Raw genomic sequence first — 19367 nt, forward strand, 5'->3', positions numbered from 1 at the left:
TTTCGTGCGGACGAAAATTCGGCCGATAAACGACCCGTCTATGGCCTGCATAAGGCTCCATGCACACTGAGCTTTTTTTTAATAATGCTCTTAACATTAGCTGTGTAAAGTCAAGTTATAAACAAGAGTTTTTCAGCGGTTTTTAGTGTTTTTGCATTAGCGTTTAGCGGCGTTTAGCCATGTTTTTTTGCGTCTGCGGTCTTTTAGCGTTTTTTTTTACCAAAAAGTCCAAAAACGCTGGTTTGCCATGATTTACGGTGTAATGCCGCTGTTTTCAGCGTTAGAGCGTTTTTACAGCTAAAAAACTCCTCTAGAAACCCACTAGTTCTGGATTCTTTTTCCAGCCAAAAAATGCCCCTAGGAAAAAATGCTGATTACAGTCTGTGTGCATGGACACATAGAATAACGACCTGGGGAGTTTACTGGCTGTAGAAAAAAAGGTCAAAAGCCAAAAACAGCTGCTGTAAAACGTCTTGTGTGCATGAGGACTAATGATTAGATAGTGAAACCAGCATTATAACGATCCCTGGAGCCTGCACATTTGAGTTGGGAATACAGCTCACATATTTCCATCATCAAAGGTTCTCTTTGCATGTAACTTACCAGAAATAAGGAAACTGCAGGAAAAATAGTAGGTCATTCCTTGAGATATAGGCAACTGTGTAGTTGAACTGTTGTTGCTTATATTATATTACCTACTTTTTTCTTATATTTCTAGTATTATAGTTATGTTTTTAGGTAAAACATGCCCCACTAAGTAAGTATGCAGTAAATTATTATGGAATAATCTGACTGCAAGCCTAGTGCACCTGACTATGTCCTTTACACCTGTTGTTGCTTTGTGTACATTTTATGTTTCTTGTGCAAATGTTAGCTTTCCTTGATGCTTTTCCTGTTTAAACCTTATTACAGTGTTCAAAACAAATTCAAACTGATTGTTCATAGTTATCATGTAAAGTATTTATTCAAGTCCTCATACTATGACAGGGCAAGAGGTATAAGGTGATAAATCCCAAACTACAGTAAGTGTAGGTAAAAATAGCACCGATGATGAGTATTGCATACAAACCTTTATTATTTTTATGGGATGTTTACTAGACTTGTTAGAATAATTCTAATTGTAGAGGTAGAATTGTTCAGCCTACACTTTTCATGATCTTTTAAAAATGTACTTTTATAGGTAAGTGCAAAAACTGAGGAATTAATCTCTGATCTTTGTGCATAGTACATTGCATAAATTCCTTCTATTTCTTACACTCTTGGGACAGACAACCTTACATAATATGGTTTCCTATCCTGCTTCCGTTATCAGCAATTCTGTCTTAAGTACTTACAGTATATAGAGAAGTAATTGCATGTTCATTGAGCAATACAATAATTTGAGTGGTATCAATGACAGTAGTGTGTCTGCATCAAAAAGTTATTTGCAATGTGATACCACGTGCGGCTTCTTTATTCATACACACAAAATTATGAAACATTAGGTTATAAAGTAATTTTTCTCTGGAATATATGTACGCCATTATCGTTTGGGTCTGTTTAATGTTGTAAAAGGCTGTTTTCCCTCAGCACTTAAGTACCCTGGAAAAGGCCAAACAAGCATGACAAATAAAGCTAAAAATTAAGGGCATTTGAAAGTAGAGGAAATGTTTTCAAACTAGGTCTCTTCAGGACCCAGGAGGTATGTGAGATAACTTGTAAAATTCCTTTCAATGTGAATTTAATCAAAGTTGTGTGATCGTGAAAACAATCACGAACATTTCTCTTGTAAGATGAAATCAACTTTTTCCTCTTACATCCCAATATCCTATTACCAGTGGCTTATCTGGCAATTTATATCAGAGGGCAGTTGGAATTCTGGGCATGATCCATCTTCTATAAGATTTTTTTTCTTTAATGCCCAATTATAGCTTCCACAAAAAATATAGTTTGATTCAAAGTGCTTAAAATACTCCTCTTGCAAAGTTTTACTCTTGGTGGGCTTGGAAACCATTTCCAGCTGCAGTTCAAAACTCCATTGCCAGGCAGTAGGCTCCAGAGCAGACAGCTGCTGTCCTCCTGGAAGCAGCAGTCTCTCTGCAATGGATCGACATGCCTCCAACTGAGTCAGCTATAGTGCTCTAGACAGCATACTTTATGCTTTCTTCTGGTTTTCTAGATTGACTCAGCAAGGAGGCATGCTGGACCATTGGAGACAGTCCACTGCTTCCACACAGAGAACAATGGTCTTCCCTGCAGCTTCATGCTTGCTCATAGCCTTTTGTACCACAGTTGGGAATGGTTCGAAAACACCAAAAAAGTAGATTTTGCAGAGTGAGCATTTTCAGCACCCTGCATTTATCAGTTTTTTGTGGATGCTACAGTTGGGCCATAAAATACCATTACTTTACAGATATAACATGAACTCTTGTATCACCTCAGTGGACATGTTTTTGCAGATGCAGGAGGGAGGGGGCAGCAACCAGATTCTGTGAGTATCTGAAATAATTTCAATCTCTGGAAATATCCTTCATTGCCAATTCCTTTTATCTTCAAAATCAGCTGGGTGGGATTGTCTGCAGTAATCTCTGTGTACTCGGATGTAGGGGTTGATTACCAACCTGGCCAAAATCTGCCAGGTTGGACTACAACCAGCTTGTGTGTATTGGTTAGAAAGTGAAGGGAAATTGTTATTTTCAGGGCTACATCATGGGACATATATCCAATTTGGGTAGTTGACTACCAAATTTGAGTCTTTGTTTTCTGTCCCTATTCATTTAGTAAATGACCACAGCAGAGCCAAGACTCCAGGATGAAGCATTAAAGACAACAGCAAAAGCATTATTTATTGTGGGCCCTCTATAGTTTCTTTCCACAATGAAGCTGTGTCAGTGCTGCTTATTTAAAATTATGGACAACACAGGAAGACTAAAATGGAAGGATTCCCGTTTGTTATATTTATTTTTAGTCTTAATGTGAGTGATACTAGCTAGAAATGTTATTCTCCTTGGCTTAAAGCTGCTTCTATTTGACAGTCTTATGGTTACTTTATATGGTTTCAATATCCCTGGAAAAGATATGATGTTCAATTTGCTGTTTTCTATTCTAAGGCCTCCGAGACTCATGGGAGAAGGATTTGTGGTCATGCAGTCTAATGATGTTGACATCTACTACTACATGGATGAGCCAGGTAATCTGAAGCTAGAGGATAGAAATAGCTAACTGTTACAACTAATTGGCTCCACAGTTAATTAATTTCAAGGTTGGATGTAACATTCCAGTTTCTCTATCTTGTCTGATATGTTCCACTGATGTCTGTGATGAGCATCATCTTGACAGTTGTGACCCTTGTACTCTGTTTGCAGTTTGTTCCACTTAACCTATGACAGGCTTGACAAGTTTGCTGTTTGCTATATCCTTTTCTGGTTATAAATTGCTGTGTTAATGTTGTGTTTTTCCTCCATTAATAAAACTTTTTTTATGATATGATATTGTATTTTTTCCAGCAGCTGTATTATTGGTGATATTTTAGTTTAATTAAAAACCTAAACGTGGACGTTATTTTCCTGCAAAGATTAGCACTGCCTCTGATTTGCACAGATATTAGTCTGAATAGACTCCCTGCTTTATGTGTTATTTAAACACATATGTAATACAGTCTGTCTCTCTGGCTCCCCCTGCGTTTCCTTCCAGAGCAACTCTGAGTTAAACATTACTCTTCTCTAAGAGTTATGGCACTGGCCCACCCCCTAAAGCTTTCTGGTCTCCTTGCTGTCAACCTTTCCATATAGAACGAACTTGAGGGCATGCTCATTATGTCTGCATAATTTTTGGGCGTTTCTTTATCATACATTATGGGACACAGAGCAGGTTATTCAAGACTGTGGGTTATATCCCACCTATAGGTGAATGGACACTGGCTGGCCAATCAGAGAGGAAGTCCTTCCCTGTATAACCCCTCCTACACAGGAAGTACCTCAGTTTTTTTTGCAAGTGTCAGTAAGGTGGATGGTCACTGAAAGTGTCGCTTGTGCTCCAAGGAGCATACCTAAGGGGTTCCCTGGGGAATCATGGACTTTAATCGGATCCATTCGGAAAGCTGCTTAGACAAAATGGGTGGTACCTGAGCCTTGCTGGATAAAGAGAAGAATCCTCTGGGTTTTACCTTTAATGCAGCCTTATGGCGCTGGACCCTGCATAACTGAACCCTGTGCAGTAGAAAATGACCAAGACATTTTTCCAGTAGGGTGATGTACAGGTCTGAGGCAGCAGCCCCATTTAACAGGGGAGTGAGTCACTGAGGGTCTACATGACAAAGCCCGCCGTGATTGGTGAAGATTGGTACCTGATGGAAAGTCAGGACCTGCAGCGGGACTAGTAAGCTGCCTCTGTATCTTTCTAAAATCAAATTGTGGTTTTGGAGGGCCAGGAGAGGTATATTTCTGCTGCAATAGGCTGTGGCTGCTGGTAGTTTGGCCAACTGCTGGATGCAGGGCACGCGCCGCGGAGGTGCGCATGCGTTCTATGGGCATGCATGCATGCTCAGTAGAAGCTGGAAATGGAAGTCAGCCATGTTTGTTTATTCGGCATCCTGGATACTTGTGGCTGGTTTGCTACTGCTGCTGGAGGCTGTCGACGGGACACAGAGCAGGCTGTTTGGTGGGGGCATGTGAGTACTCCCATTGGTGGGGACAGTAGTCCAGTCAATCAGAAGGCTGCCTTGGGGTGGCCCAAGGAACAGCAGTTGCAGTGAGTTTTTGTTTACCACACTACTTGCATATCTGTATTGGTCCCTGTGTTGCTGTTTCTTTGTACATGGGGTAATTGCTTAGCAAAGTAATGCCTTCCAGAAAGTGGAGTGGGGGAGGCATGGCAGGAAGGGTCACTAATTGATCGCTGTCAGGTCCTGAGGAGCCTATTCGGAGTTCTACTGTGATATCCTTTCCTGGAAGACCAGAGGCTACTGGGCAATCTGAGCCACTGCAGTTGTCTGGCATTGTGGCTACTACTGGTGCTTCTACTTCAGCGTATGTAACCAAGGACAATCTTGCTTCAGCCTTAGCAGGGTTAAAGGATAAGATCACAGGGATGATTTCATCTGTTTCACAAGGTGCTAAGAAGCAGGGGAGGTTTCCCGTTACTAGAGCCACCAATCCTGGAGCAGTGGAATCTGAGGATGAGGAACTGATGGAAGATCAGGCATTAGAATCTCTATTGGAGGGATCACAGCCTGAAGAGAAGCAGTTGGTTTCTGCATCTCAATCTCAAGAGGTTATTGGTGCAAGACCTCACTGATATTGTATGCTATGGTTTTGGGCTACCTCCAGTAGAAACCTTTGAGGTTACTTATTCCTCTTTGGGCTCTTTGAAACCCTGCAGAATGTTCAGACCTTTCCAGTACATCCTCTCCTGGAACAGATCATGTATGCTGACTGGGTTCACCTAGACAGAGTTTTTGTTCTGCCAGAAAAGTTTTCTTTTTTGTATCTCATGAAAGGGTTGTTAAGAAATGGGGTATGCCTGTAGTGAATTCATCCCTGAATAAGTCTTTAACATATCCTGTATATAATGTCCAGGTCTTCAAGGATACAGCAGATAAGAACCTGGAATCTCTTCTTAAGGCATCTTTCTCCCTGGCAGGCTCTGCAGGGGTGTCAAACTGGTGGCCCTCCAGCTGTTGAAAAACAACAAGTCCCATCATGCCTCTGCCTTTGGGAGTCATGCTTGTAACTGTCAATCTTGCAATGCCTCATGGGACTTGTAGTTTGGCAACAACTGAAGGGCCGCCAGTTTGACACCTGTGCTCTAAAGGATTCAATTGAGTAAATTTCTTGCATGGCCCTCTTATCAGTACACATGCACAGAGTTTTGTGGCTGGAGAGTTGGTCGGCAGAACTGCCATGCAAGAATTTGTTGGCAGGTTTTCCCTTTTATTGGGTGAGTCTGGGGAGGATTTAGACAAGTATATTCAGAAGATTTCTGGAGGAAAGAGTCCTTTTACCCTTTAAGAGGAAATCCAAGCGCCCCTCTTTTAAGGGGGCACGGGCCTCGGTGGCTGTGCCCTCAGCTACCAGACATTAATTTTGCCACACACAGGCATCAACCTCTACGGGTAGGACTCAGAGTAAGAACCCAAGGAGGCCCAGGGTGCAGAATTCAACCAAAGCAGATCCAAAGTCCACCTCCTTATGAAGGGGCGCCCCCACTCGTTCGGGTGGGAGTAAGGCTTTTGGATTTTGTAACAGCCTGGAAGGCTCTAATCCAAGACAAGTGGGTAATGTCCACAATTTTGCTACAGTACAGACTGGTATATTGGGTTCTTTCCCCATCCCGGTTTCTAAGGTCAAATGTACTGACGAATCCAGAGAAAAGAAGGCTTTTAGAGGCGCTCGACCACCTATTCTCCCGGGGGATTATCACGGAGGTTCCAGTGGATGAAAAAGGTAAAGGATTTTATTCAAACCTGTTCATAATCCCAAAGCCAAATGGGGATGTGATGCCCATTTTGGACCTCAAGGGTGTAAACCAGTTTCTAAATATCCGGTCCTTTCCCATGGGATCTGTTCGGTCGGTAGTGGTCTTTTTGCAGCGATGAGACTTTTTAGCCTCTATCAACATCAAGGATGCTTACTTGTATGTGCACATATTTCTTTCTTATCAAAGATTTCTGCATTTTGCTGTAGGGGCTCAGCATTTTCAGTTTGTAGCACTTCCTTTTGGTCTAGCCACAGCTTGAGTGTTTACGAAAGTTCTCACACCAGTGTTGGGGCTGCTCAGAGCTCAGGAGATATCAATCATAGAATTTCTCAACGATCTGTTGCTCGGGGGTCAGTCTGTGCTTGTTCTGAAGCAGGATGTGGCTTTTTTTGGTTCAGATCCTGAAACGGCTGGGCTGGGTGCAAGTCGACGTTGGAGCAAGTACAGAGCCTGGGATATTTGGGGATGTTCTTAGACACAGTCCAGGCAAAGGTGTTTTTGCCTCCAGGGAAATGCTGCGCCCTGAAAGAACAGGTCCGCAGTTTAGGGGCCAAGAGGTATCCTTCAGTTCATCTCTGTATGAGGGTGCTGGGAAAGATGGTGTTTTCATTCAAGATAGTTCCCTATGCACAGCCCCACTCCAGACTGCTGCAAAAGGAACATTCTGGCCATTTAGAACAAAAAGATTCCAGCCCTGGATTGTCGTGTGTCTCTGTTTCCAGAAGTACTGCGAAGCCTGAATTGGTGGTTGGTGTCTCGGAATTTGGAGAAAGGGAGATCCTTTTGGCTGGTGGTATAGAAATTGGTAACCAGCCTCTTGGGTTGGAGGGCTCTTCTGGAGGAGGCCACAGTTCAGAGAACATGGCTTCCATGGGAGATGATGCTTCCCATCAATGTCCCAGAATGTTGGGCAGTACGGCTCACCCTGGAGTATTAGACAACCAGGTTTCAGGATTGGCCAGTAAGAATCCAATCCAACAATGCCACAGCAGTGGCATACATCAACCACCAGGGCGGTACCAGGAGCCAAAGAGCTCAGAAGGAGGTAATTTACATTCTGACCTTGGCAAAAAGACATGTTCCAAGTTTATCAGCAGTATTTATTCAGAGTGTAGAAAATGGGCAGGCTGACTATCTCAATTGGTTCCAGGGGAAAGGGCTTTGGATCCCAAGGTTTTCACAATAATCTGCTAGCGATGGGGTTACCCGGACGTAGATCTATTGGCATCCAGGTTCAACAACAAGGTCGATCGTTTTTTTTGTCCAGGGTAAGGGACCCTTGTGCATCAGGGGTAGATGCCTTGGTGATTTCTTGGAACCAGTTTTCTCTGATTTATGCTTTTCCTCCGATTCAGCTACTGCCACCTGTCTTACGCTGGATTCGTGTGGAATTAGTTCTGGTGATACTGATTGCCCCGGCCTGAAACAGGAGGGCCTGGTATGCAGGCATTGTGAAACTGGCAATGGATGGTCCGTGGTCTCTGCCGTGCTAGCCAGACCTGCTGGCTCAAGGACCTATATTGCACTCCGCTTTACAATCGCTAAATTTGAGGGCATGGCTATTGATAGCCAGATCCTGAAGGACAGTGGGGTATCATATTCCGTCATCCCCATTATGTTGAACGCTAGAAAGGTAGTCTCTAGGAACATTTATTCCAAAACTTGGAAGACTTGCATTTCCTGATGTGAGGTCCGGAAATGGCATCCATGAAAATATGTGATTGGTAGGCCAGGTTTCACCATTAGCTGTTTTTTTCCAGAGGCCCATTGCATCTCACTTTTTGGTTCATACTTTTTTACAAGGAGTAATGCATATTGCTCCTCCTATCTGGTTACCTTTATGTCCTTGGGACCTGAACTTGGTTTTGGAGGTGTTGCAAAAGCTGCCAATTGAACCTATTAGGGAGATTCCACTGGTCCTGTTGACTTGTAAGGTTTTGTTTCTAGTGGCAATCACTTCTGCGAGAAGAGTATCAGAGCTGGCAGCTTTTTCTTGCTGAGAACCATTTCTGGTTTTGCATCAAGATAAGGTGGTGTTGAGACCTCAACCGACTTTTTTTTCTAAAGTTGGTTTCTAGTTTTCATCTCAATCAGAACATCGTTCTGCCTTCACTCTTTCCTAGGCCTAAGTCAGCAAGAGAAAGATCTCTGCATACCTTGGATATAGTATGCGCTGTATGGGTCTTCATGAAAGTGATGACATGGGTCAAGAGGTCAGATGCTCTGTTCATGTGTCTTGAAGGGGCTAGGAAAGGGCAGCCAGCATCCAAGGCGACTACAGTCAGGTCCATAAATATTGGGACATCGACACAATTCTAACATGTTTGGCTCTATACACCACCACAATGGATTTGAAATGAAACAAACAAGATGTGCTTTAACTGCAGACTGTCAGCTTTAATTTGAGGGTATTTACATCCAAATCAGGTGAACGGTGTAGGAATTACAACAGTTTGCATATGTGCCTCCCACTTCTTAAGGGACCAAAAGTAATGGGACAATTGGTTTCTCAGCTGTTCCATGGCCAGGTGTGTGTTATTCCCTCATTATCCCAATTACAATGAGCAGAAAAAAGGTCCAGAGTTCATTTCAAGTGTGCTATTTGTATTTGGAATCTGTTGCTGTCAACTCTCAAGATGAGATCCAAAGAGCTGTCACTATCAGTGAAGCAAGCCATCATTAGGCTGAAAAAACAAAACAAACCCATCAGAGAGATAGCAAAAACATTAGGCGTGGCCAAAACAACTGTTTCAAACATTCTTAAAAAGAAGGAATGCATCGGTGAGCTCAGCAACACCAAAAAGACCCGGAAGACCACGGACAACAAATGTGGTGGATGACCGAAGAATTCTTTCCCTGGTGAAGAAAACACCCTTCACAACAGTTGGCCAGATCAAGAACACTCTCCAGGAGGTAGGTGTATGTGTGTCAAAGTCAACAATCAAGAGAAGACTTCACCAGAGTGAATACAGAGGGTTCACCACAAGATGTAAACCATTGGTGAGCCTCAAAAACAGGAAGGCCAGATTAGAGTTTGCCAAACGACATCTAAAAAAGCCTTCACAGTTCTGGAACAACATCCTATGGACAGATGAGACCAAGATCAAATTGTACCAGAGTGATGGGAAGAGTATGGATAAGGAAAGGAACTGCTCATGATCCTAAGCATACCACCTCAACAGTGAAGCATGGTGGTGGTAGTGTCATGGCGTGGGCATGTATGGCTGCCAATGGAACTGGTTCTCTTGTATTTATTGATGATGTGACTGCTGACAAAAGCAGCAGGATGAATTCTGAAGTGTTTCGGGAATATTATCTGCTCATATTCAGCCAAATGCTTCAGAACTCATTGGACGCCGCTTCACAGTGCAGATGGACAATGACCCAAAGCATACTGCAAGAGCAACCAAAGAGTTTTTTAGGGAAAGAAGTGGAATGTTATGCAATGGCCAAGTCAATCACCTGACCTGAATCCGATTGAGCATGCATTTCACTTGCTGAAGACAAAACTGAAGGGAAAATGCCCCAAGAACAAGCAGGAACTGAAGACAGTTGCAGTAGAGGCCTGGCAGAGCATCACCAGGGATGAAACCCAGCGTCTGGTGATGTCTATGCGTTCCAGACTTCAGGCTGTTATTGACTGCAAAGGAGTTGCAACCAAGTATTAAGAAGTGAAAGTTTGATTTATGATTATAATTGTCCCATTACTTTTGGTCCCTTAACAAGTGGGAGGCACATATGCAAACTGTTGTAATTCCTACACCGTTCACCTGATTTGGATGTAAATACCCTCAAATTAAAGCTGACAGTCTGCAGTTAAAGCACATCTTGTTCGTTTCATTTCAAATCCATTGTGGTGGTGTATAGAGCCAAAAATGTCAGAATTGTGTCGATGTCCCAATATTTATGGACCTGACTGTATTTCACATTGGATCCGCCAATTGATCATTCAAGCATATGGTTTGGAAGGTAAGGCCCCACCCTTTTGGATGAAGGCTCACTCTATCACTAGTGTTGGGGCATCTTGGGAAATCAGGTGCCAGTGGGTCAGGTTTGCAAGGCCGCTACATGGTCTTCGGTTCACACATTCACAAGGTTCTACCAGGTGGATGTCAGAGCCGCAGAGGATTCTGCCTTTGGCCACAGTGTTTTACAGACAGTTGAGTATGTCCTGAGGGTTTGTTGACGGTGGCTATCATAGTGTCACCCTCCTCTCAAATTTTTTTATTGTTTAGGACATCCCACATAGTCATGAATAGTCTGCTCTGTGTCCCGTGATGTACAATAAAGAAAACTGGATTTTTTTCTACATACATATCTGTAAAATCCATTTCTTAGAGTACATCATGGGATACAGAGCTCCCGCCCCTCTTTCTGGAATTTCACTGTTTTTACAAAAACTGAGGTACTTCCTGTGTTGGAGGGGTTACATAGGGGAGGACTTCCTCTCTGATTGGTTAGCCAGTGTCCATTCAGCTATACAGTGGATATAAAAAGTCTACACACCCCTGTTAAAATGTCAGGTTTCTGTGATGTAAAAAAATGAGACAAAGATAAATAATTTCAGAACTTTTTCCTCCTTTAATGTAACATAAATTGTACAACTCAGTTGAACAACAAACTGAAATCTTTCAGGTGGAGGGAAGTAAAAATAAAAAAACTAAAATAATGCAGTTGCATAGGTGTGCACACCCTTAAACTAATACTTTGTTGAATCACCTATTGATTTTGTTAGAGCACTCAGTCTTTTTGGGTATGAGTCTATCTGTGTGGCACATCCCGACGTGGCAATATTTGCCCACTCTTCCTTGCAAAAAAACACTCCAAATCTGTCAGATTGCGAGGGCATCTCCTGTGCACAGCACTCTTCAGATCACCCCACAGATTTTCGATCGGATTCAGGTCTGGGTTCTGGCTGGGTCATTCCAAAACTTTAATCTTCTTCTGGTGAAGCCATTCCTTTGTTGATTTGGATTCCTCTTCATGTTCAGCTGTCTAGCAGAAGCTTTAAGGTTTAGTGCCAGTATTGACTGGTATTTGGAAATTTTCATAATTCCCTCTACCTTGACTAAGGCCCCAGTTCCAGCTGAAGAAAAACAGCCCCAAAGCATGATGCTGCCATCACCATGCTTCACTGTGGTTATGTTGTTCTTTTGGTGATGTGTAGTGTTGTTTTTGCTCCAAATATATCTTTTGGAATTATGGCCAAAAAGTTCAACCATGGTTTCATCAGACCATTTTCCAACATGTATTTTGCAAAATTTATCCGGGCTTGGATATTTTTCTTCGGCAGAAAAGGCTTTCGTCTTGCCACTCTACCCCATAGCCCAGGCATATGAAGAATAAGGGAAATTGTTGTCACATGTACCACACAGCCAGTACTTGCCAAATATTCCTGCAGTTCGTTTAATGTTGCTGTACGCCTCTTTGCAGCCTCCCAGACCAGTTTTCTTCTCATCTTCTCATGAAAATGTCAGGAAAGACCTACTAGAACAGCTGAATTTTATTTGGGGTTAATCAGAGGCACTTTAAATGATGGCAGGTGTGTACTGACTCCCATTTACCATGATGATTGCTTAATTCTGAACACAGCTACATCACAGTTCTAAGAGGGTGTGCACACTAATGCAACCACAGCATTTTATTTTTAATGTTTATTCCCCACTTTAAAAGATTTCAGTTTGCTTTTCAGTTAAGTTGTACAGTTTATAGGTCACATTAAGGGTGGAAAAAGTTCTGAAATTGTTTATCTTTGTCTCATTTTTTACATAAAAAAACCTGGCTTTTTAACAGGGGTGTGTAGACTTTTTATATCCACTGTAGGTGGCATATAACCCACATACTCATGAATAGCCTACTCTGTGTCCCGTGATGTACTTAAAAAAAATGGATTTTACAGATAACTATGTAAAAAAATAATTTTTTTCCTCCTATGTGGTGGATGTTACCTGCATGGACTGTATTAAAAACGATCAGACCAGGAATAGCACCCTCCTAGCTCGCTCTCCTACCAGTGTGCACACACACACATCATATTAACACTGCTAGAAGAGATGAAGCTTTATTTCCACAATGACACATTGGAGCTATTTTATATATGTTCTAATACTTTTTGTTTGTTTTGCAGCATCTTGTCTTGGCACTCTACTGCTGCTGCCGGTCATGATTGTGGGAGATGAGTTTTGGCCATCATATGTGGCTTCGGCAGTTCTGATCATTGTAACAAATCCTGGTTAGCAACTAAGCCATTTCTATGGCTAATGCAGTACTGGCAGACTATTGCTACATGTAAGGTAGTTGTGTGCGCATCATACTAGGAGAGGGAGCTCAGAGGATTGCTGATTTTTTTCGCTTACAATCCATGCCGGAAATGCCCACAAACCTGCCAATCGTGCCCAAAATTAAAATAACCCAGCCACTTTTTGGGAGGGATAGAGTAAGGCAAAGATAGATGAGATTGTTCTGGCTCTTCCTATGGAACAGGAACTGGAAGCACTGCAAAGACCTGCAACTTGTGCTGTGATTACATTTTTGTATAGATATTTCGACATGTGCATCAGCAGACAGGAGGGAATAAGGCAAGTCTTTTAAAACTAATGCTAAACTTATGGAGGCCATACAGGTCAAATTCCAAACACATTTCCTTTAGAAAAACTGAAATTTAGCATGGTTTGTAATTCGATTGTGCCTCCATTGGTTTACAAATTCGACCAACCAAGTCTTCAATTTCACTTCATGTTGCTACAGAAAAGATTTTTCGTGGCCGGAAATCTTTTTTTCTTTTTATGTCACGGCTCATGCCTATTTCTTTTTTGACTATATTTCTTGCACGATTCTCCTATCATTGATAGGTTTAGCGGTTCATCTGCCACCTGTGACAATGTTTCTGTTTTGCAGGGGGACCACCAGTGCTTCTCAATGAAAAGAATAGAAACATAAACATTTTTTGGATAAAAGCATGAGCCCAATATAGAGGACCCAAGCTTATACTGAATTGTTTTTTTTTTTGTTGCACAAAGAGGGAGTGTGTGTCGATTATTGGTACTTGTGTTAGTCCAGTCTTTCTAGGGCTGTTGGTGGTAGGGCAAGGAAGAAAAGAGGATAGTGTCTGTCAATGCCCTGCAAGTGGCTATGGTTTTTTTTCTTTTTTTTTTAAATACTAACCAGGCCTTTTACTGTCTCTTGTCTACTTACTTTTTGGAGTTGTTCAGTTAAACGTGGGCACATAGCACCATCTCAACTGCAACCCTAATCAATGTTTTTAAAAACCCCAGTTCCATGAGTGTGTTGTGTAAATCCTCACCCCTTATCTGAAATATTCTAAGACTGTTGTTAGGTGAGGCACTGTCATAGATATTCTGTAACTAAATACAGTGGGGCAAAAAAGTATTTAGTCAGCCACCAATTGTGCAAGTTCTCCCACTTAAAAAGATGAGAGAGGCCTGTAATTGGCATCATAGGTAGACCTCAACTATGAGAGACAAAATGAGAAAAAAAATCTAGACAATCACATTGGTTGATTTGGAAAGAATTTATTTGCAAATTATGGTGGAAAATAAGTATTTGGTCAATATCAAAAGTTCATCTCAATACTTTGTTATATATCCTTTGTTGGCAATGACAGAGGTCAAACGTTTCCTGTAAGTCTTCACAAGGTTGGCACACACTGTTGCTGGTATGTTGGCCCATTCCTCCATGCAGATCTCCTCTAGAGCAGTGATGTTTTGGGGCTGTCGCTGGGCAACACGGACTTTCAACTCCCTCCAAAGGTTTTCTATGGGGTTGAGATCTGGAGACTGGCTAGGCCACTCCAGGACCTTGAAATGCTTCTTACGAAGCCACTCCTTCATTGCCCGGGCGGTATGTTTGGGATCATTGTCATGTTGGAAGACCCAGCCACGTTTCATCTTCAATGCCCTTGCTGATGGAAGGAGGTTTGCACTCAAAATCTCACAATACATGGCCCCATTCATTCTGTCCTGTACATGGATCAGTCGTCCTGGTCCGTTTGTGGAGAAACAGCCCCAAAGCATGATGTTGCCACTCCCATGCTTCACAGTAGGTATGGTGTTCTTTGGATGCAACTCAGCATTCTCTCTCCTCCAAACACGACGAGTTGTGTTTCTACCAAACAGTTCTATTTTGGTTTCATCTGACCATATGACATTTTCCCAATCCTCTTCTGGATCATCCAAATGTTCTCTAGCAAACTTCAGATGGGCCCGGGCATGTACTGGCTTAAGCAGGGGGACACGCCTGGCACTGCAGGATCTGAGTCCCTGGCGGCGTAGTGTGTTAATGATGGTAGCCTTTGTTACGTTGGTCCCAGCTCTCTGCAGGTCATTCACTAGGTCCCCCCGTGTGGTCCTGGGATTTTTGCTCACCGTTCTTGTGATCATTTTGACCCCAGGGGGTGAGATCTTGCGTGGAGCCCCAGATCGAGGGAGATTATCAGTGGTCTTGTATGTCTTCCATTTTCTAATTAATGCTCCCACAGTTGATTTGTTCAGACCAAGCTGCTTGCCTATTGCAGATTCAGTCTTCCCAGCCTGGTGCAGGTCTACAATTTTGTTTCTGGTGTCCTTCGACAGCTCTTTGATCTTCACCATAGTGGAGCTTGGAGTGTGACTCTTTGAGGTTGTGGACAGGTGTCTTTTATACTGATAACAATTTCAAACAGGTGCCATTGATACAGGTAATGAGTGCAGGACAGAGGAGCCTCTTAAAGAAGAAGGTACAGGTCTGTGAGAGCCAGAAATCTTGCTTGTTTGTAGGTGACCAAATACTTATTTTCCACCATAATTTGCAAATAAATTCTTTCCAAATCAGCCAATGTGATTGTCTGGAATTTTTTTCTCATTTTGTCTCTCATAGTTGAGGTCTACTTGTGATGCCAATTACAGGCCTCTCTCATCTTTTTAAGTGGGAGAACTTGCACAATTGGTGGCTGACTAAATACTTTTTTGCCCCACTGTATATACACACTTTTTTTTTTTTAATGTTTTTTGGTAAAAAAAAAAATACTGTATGGAATATATGATCCTGTTTAGATTTCACAATCAACATTACTATTATGAAATTGTTTTACGTTTTCTGGTCCTAGTATTTAAAAGTACATTGGTAGAAACAGGAAAGAGCTGGTCTTTGGGAATTTGAATAATAGCTGTCTATGGAATAATTTTTTTGCAAACTTACCTTGATTGTATGGATGGCCTAAACATTTTGTTTTCTTGCTTCAAGTACTTGCTTAATTATTAAAAAACGTATATTATATTTTATATAAGAATATGTTCTTAAAGTACAATCTTTGCAATCATGTATCATTTTGTTTGATTTAAAGGACTTGTCCCAGTAGACTCTGTGGAAAATGTTGAAGAAGAAAGTAATTCGGAAGATGCAAAGCTGCAAGACTTGCCACCTTGCTGGGGTTTAGATATTGTCTGTGGAAAAGGAACAGATTTTAACTATGGCCCATGGGCGGATAGGCAGAGGTAGACATGAATTCTGTGTTTTCTTAACAAAAAAAACATTTCCTGAAAGACATGAATATTCCTGAAAGAAGATTGACATTTTAAAAGAGCACTACAAAATGCAGTCTGCATTTGAAAATTGTGTGACTACACATCTTTGTAACATGCAATTTATATATATATATGTTATGTGTGTGGAAAAGGTCGATCCGAGCTCTGACTGGGCCACACCAAAGGGTGAGGGCACTTGTGCTGGCTTACTACCGAGCGGTACCATATGCATCCATTGACACACACAGTGCTGCTCAGCGTACCCTAAGGTTTTTCTTCCTTAATTCACTGAAAGCATTAAGGTAAATAAACCTTTTACCTTTACAATCACTTTAACTCCAAGGATTTAGACATTAATGGCTGTGTGTTGAGTTATTTTGAGGGGACAGCAAGTTTACACTGTTATACAAGCTGTACACTCACTACGTTACATTGTAGCTAAGTGTCATTTCTTCTGTGTTGTCACATGAAAAGATAGAATAAAATATTTACAAAAATGTGAGGGGTGTACTCACTTCTGTAAGATACTGTATACCAGTTTGTAGACTGTAATTTTCCTACAGGCTAAATAATAAACACTGATTTGGGTTATTTTTACCAAAGAAATGTAGCAGAATACGATGCCATCACAGGATCACAGTGTTAGCAAAGCTGTTATGAACCAGTCTGATAACAGATTTGCTTCTCTTCCTGGTGAGCTGTGATTGGCCCACAGCTCTCACATGGTACATAGGCCAAGCACAACACCCTGAACCATGTGATTAGCTGTAGGCAGTCACAGATCATCAGTATTTTGAACTGTCATGAATATAACCCATTCATACAGTTCAAAGCAAGCATTGCCATGCAGGAGCAATAATCTTTATTGCTCCAGCAATGCAGTGTAAAGAGAAAAAACAAAACAAAAAACAAACCCTGATCACCCGCCCCCAGAGTAGTACAATGTTACTATGGTAACATTGAACTACTCTGATGAAAGTATTTTGTCTTTAAGTAAAAAAAAAAAAGGAGAAATAATGGTAAAAAGAATTTTTTTCTAAAGTTTTTTTTTTTTTTTTTTTTACTTCTTGCCACTTGCAATGTGCACACAAGGCTCTGGGCAAAGCAACATACTCCTATGTTGCTTTCTATTTCTGTTATTTCTATTATGAGTGTGAGTGCTTATGCACACCCCCCGCTGCCCCCCCCCCCCAATCATGGAAGATTTGTATCAATTGACTGTGGGCCAAAGCAATTTATATGCACAACAATACATTGCCACCCACCCAAATTCAGCTCCTGCCAGACAATTCACATGGAAACCTTTCAGTTTTCGAATTTAAAACCTTTTTGGGCCTAACCCTCAACATTTGGCATTACAAAAAAAGAATGATTTGCCGTCATATTGTTCCACAGACCAAATTCACGATATGCCCATGTTCTCTGCTGTTACATATTTGCCCAACAAAGACCAGCAAGGACCAGCAGCATACTGGTATGTCGCTGGACTTTGAGTGGTTATACCAGGATGGCTTTCTGGGGCTCTCTTGTCCCACCAGGGAACCCAAGAATGCAGCCAGCGGTCGCGCTGGCTGACCATAGAGCTGATCGGAGACCGGAATGCCTCCAGTCATCTCTGTGATCTAATATCTAAGAAACCAGAAGCAATGAGAATTTTATCATTTTGGTTTCTCCTGATATAAACAGTGCCATTTTTAAACTGGGAAAGCATCTGATCACACCAATCTTGGTGTGAGCAGATGCTTTGAGGGCAGAGGGGAGATCTAGAGACCCCACATTTCTCAGTAAAAAGTACCTGTCACTGCCTGTTGCTATCACATGGGATATTTACATTATACATAACATTAAAAGTGATTAAAAAAAAAACGGACAGTGTAAAAAAGGCAAATGCAAGCGTCAGTCCCGAGTCAGTATGTAAACAGATTGCACCATACATGTGAGGGTATCACTGAGAACATCAGATCGAGGGCAGTAATGCTTGCGAGTTCAGTGATCCTACTGGGAGGACTGGCTGCTAAGTAACTTTAATGCAGAAGAGACACACAGCAGCATTTCCCTTGTGCATTAAAAAAATGCTGCCTGTTTGCAATTATTTTGTGTGTAAAGTTTTACTTTAAGCAATGATCTTATATTTTTTCTTCTCAACAATTGCACTTGAAATGCTTAGGCTTGTGTAAAGCAATATAGATCTGCTCTTTAGTTTGTCAGATTTTGCTTTTTGTTCTAACCTTGACTTATGCAGGCCATAGATGGGGAGAAAAACTGCAGATTTTTCTTTTAAAAAACGAAAAATCGGTTGTTCAAGTGGCCGACGTTACCATCAATGGTAAAGAAAATCGGCCGATTTTCTACCCGTCTAGAGCCGGCAAAAAGTGTCCCTGCAGAGAGCTCTGCTATTTCTTTGACAGTTCTCTGACAGTTCCTTGACATTTATAGAAGTTGCAACAATGTATCTATTTGTTTCCATTTAGGATACAGATGTTTTTATTCGGAAACAAATAGATACAATGTTTCAACCGCTGTAAATGTCAAGGAACTGTCAGAGAACTGTCAGAAATAGCGGAGCTCTCTGCAGAGACACTTTATGCTGGACTGGAATTCTTCTTATTTTCATCCTACTTCTACTTCTTCTTCTTCTTCTTCTTCATCCTCATCCTCTTCTTCTTCATCCTCATCCTCTTCTTCTTCTTCTTCCTCATCCTCTTCCTCTTCTTCTTCTTCTTCTTCATCCTCATCCTCCTCTTCTTCTTCTTCTTCATCCTCATCCTCTTCTTCTTCATCATCCTCATCCTCTTCTTCTTCTTCATCCTCATCCTCTTCTTCTTCTTCATCCTCATCCTCTTCTTCTTCTTCTTCTTCTTCTTCATCCTCATCCTCTTCTTCTTCTTCATCCTCATCCTCTTCTTCATCTTCTTCTTCTTCATCCTCATCCTCTTCTTCTTCCTCATCCTCTTCTTCTTCCTCTTCCTCATCCTCTTCTTCTTCCTCATCCTCATCCTCTTCTTCTTCCTCATCCTAATCCTCTTCTTCATCCTCATCCTCTTCTTCTTCTTCATCCTCATCCTCTTCTTCTTCATCCTCATCCTCTTCTTCTTCATCCTCTTCTTCTTCCTCTTCTTCTTCTTCATCCTCTTCTTCATTGTCTTCCTCTTCTTCTTTTTCTTCTTTTTGTCTTCCTCTTGCAGGTCACTGCTCATGCGCAGATTTTTTATCGGTAAAAAATCGGCCGATTTGCCCACTAATTGCCGCGAAAATCGGCCGATCGGCAAAATCGGCCGATTTTTTTCCAACTTTACCGAAAAAAAAAAACGGCCAAAATACCGAAAAACGGCCGACCAAATCGCCCACTAACGATCCGAAAATCGGCCGATTTTATTTTCGGCCGAAAAA

General features: G+C 41.7%; 1 protein-coding gene across 11 annotated transcripts in view; it reads left to right on the plus strand.

The window, feature by feature from the left end:
• Positions 1-19367, plus strand: part of BLTP1 (bridge-like lipid transfer protein family member 1) — a 478785-nt gene that overhangs the window by 135847 nt on the left and 323571 nt on the right. For all 11 annotated transcript variants that reach the window (XM_089672161.1, XM_089672163.1, XM_089672166.1 and 8 more), the window contains exons 9-10: positions 3090-3169; positions 15797-15947. In XM_089672161.1, coding sequence (XP_089528287.1) covers positions 3090-3169; positions 15797-15947 — 231 coding nt within the window. The remainder of the gene's footprint in view (positions 1-3089; positions 3170-15796; positions 15948-19367) is intronic.

The sequence above is a fragment of the Staurois parvus genome, unplaced genomic scaffold (assembly GCF_062004578.1).
Source record: "Staurois parvus isolate SC_StPar_1 unplaced genomic scaffold, SC_StPar_1.0 ptg000122l, whole genome shotgun sequence".
NCBI lineage: Eukaryota > Metazoa > Chordata > Amphibia > Anura > Ranidae > Staurois > Staurois parvus.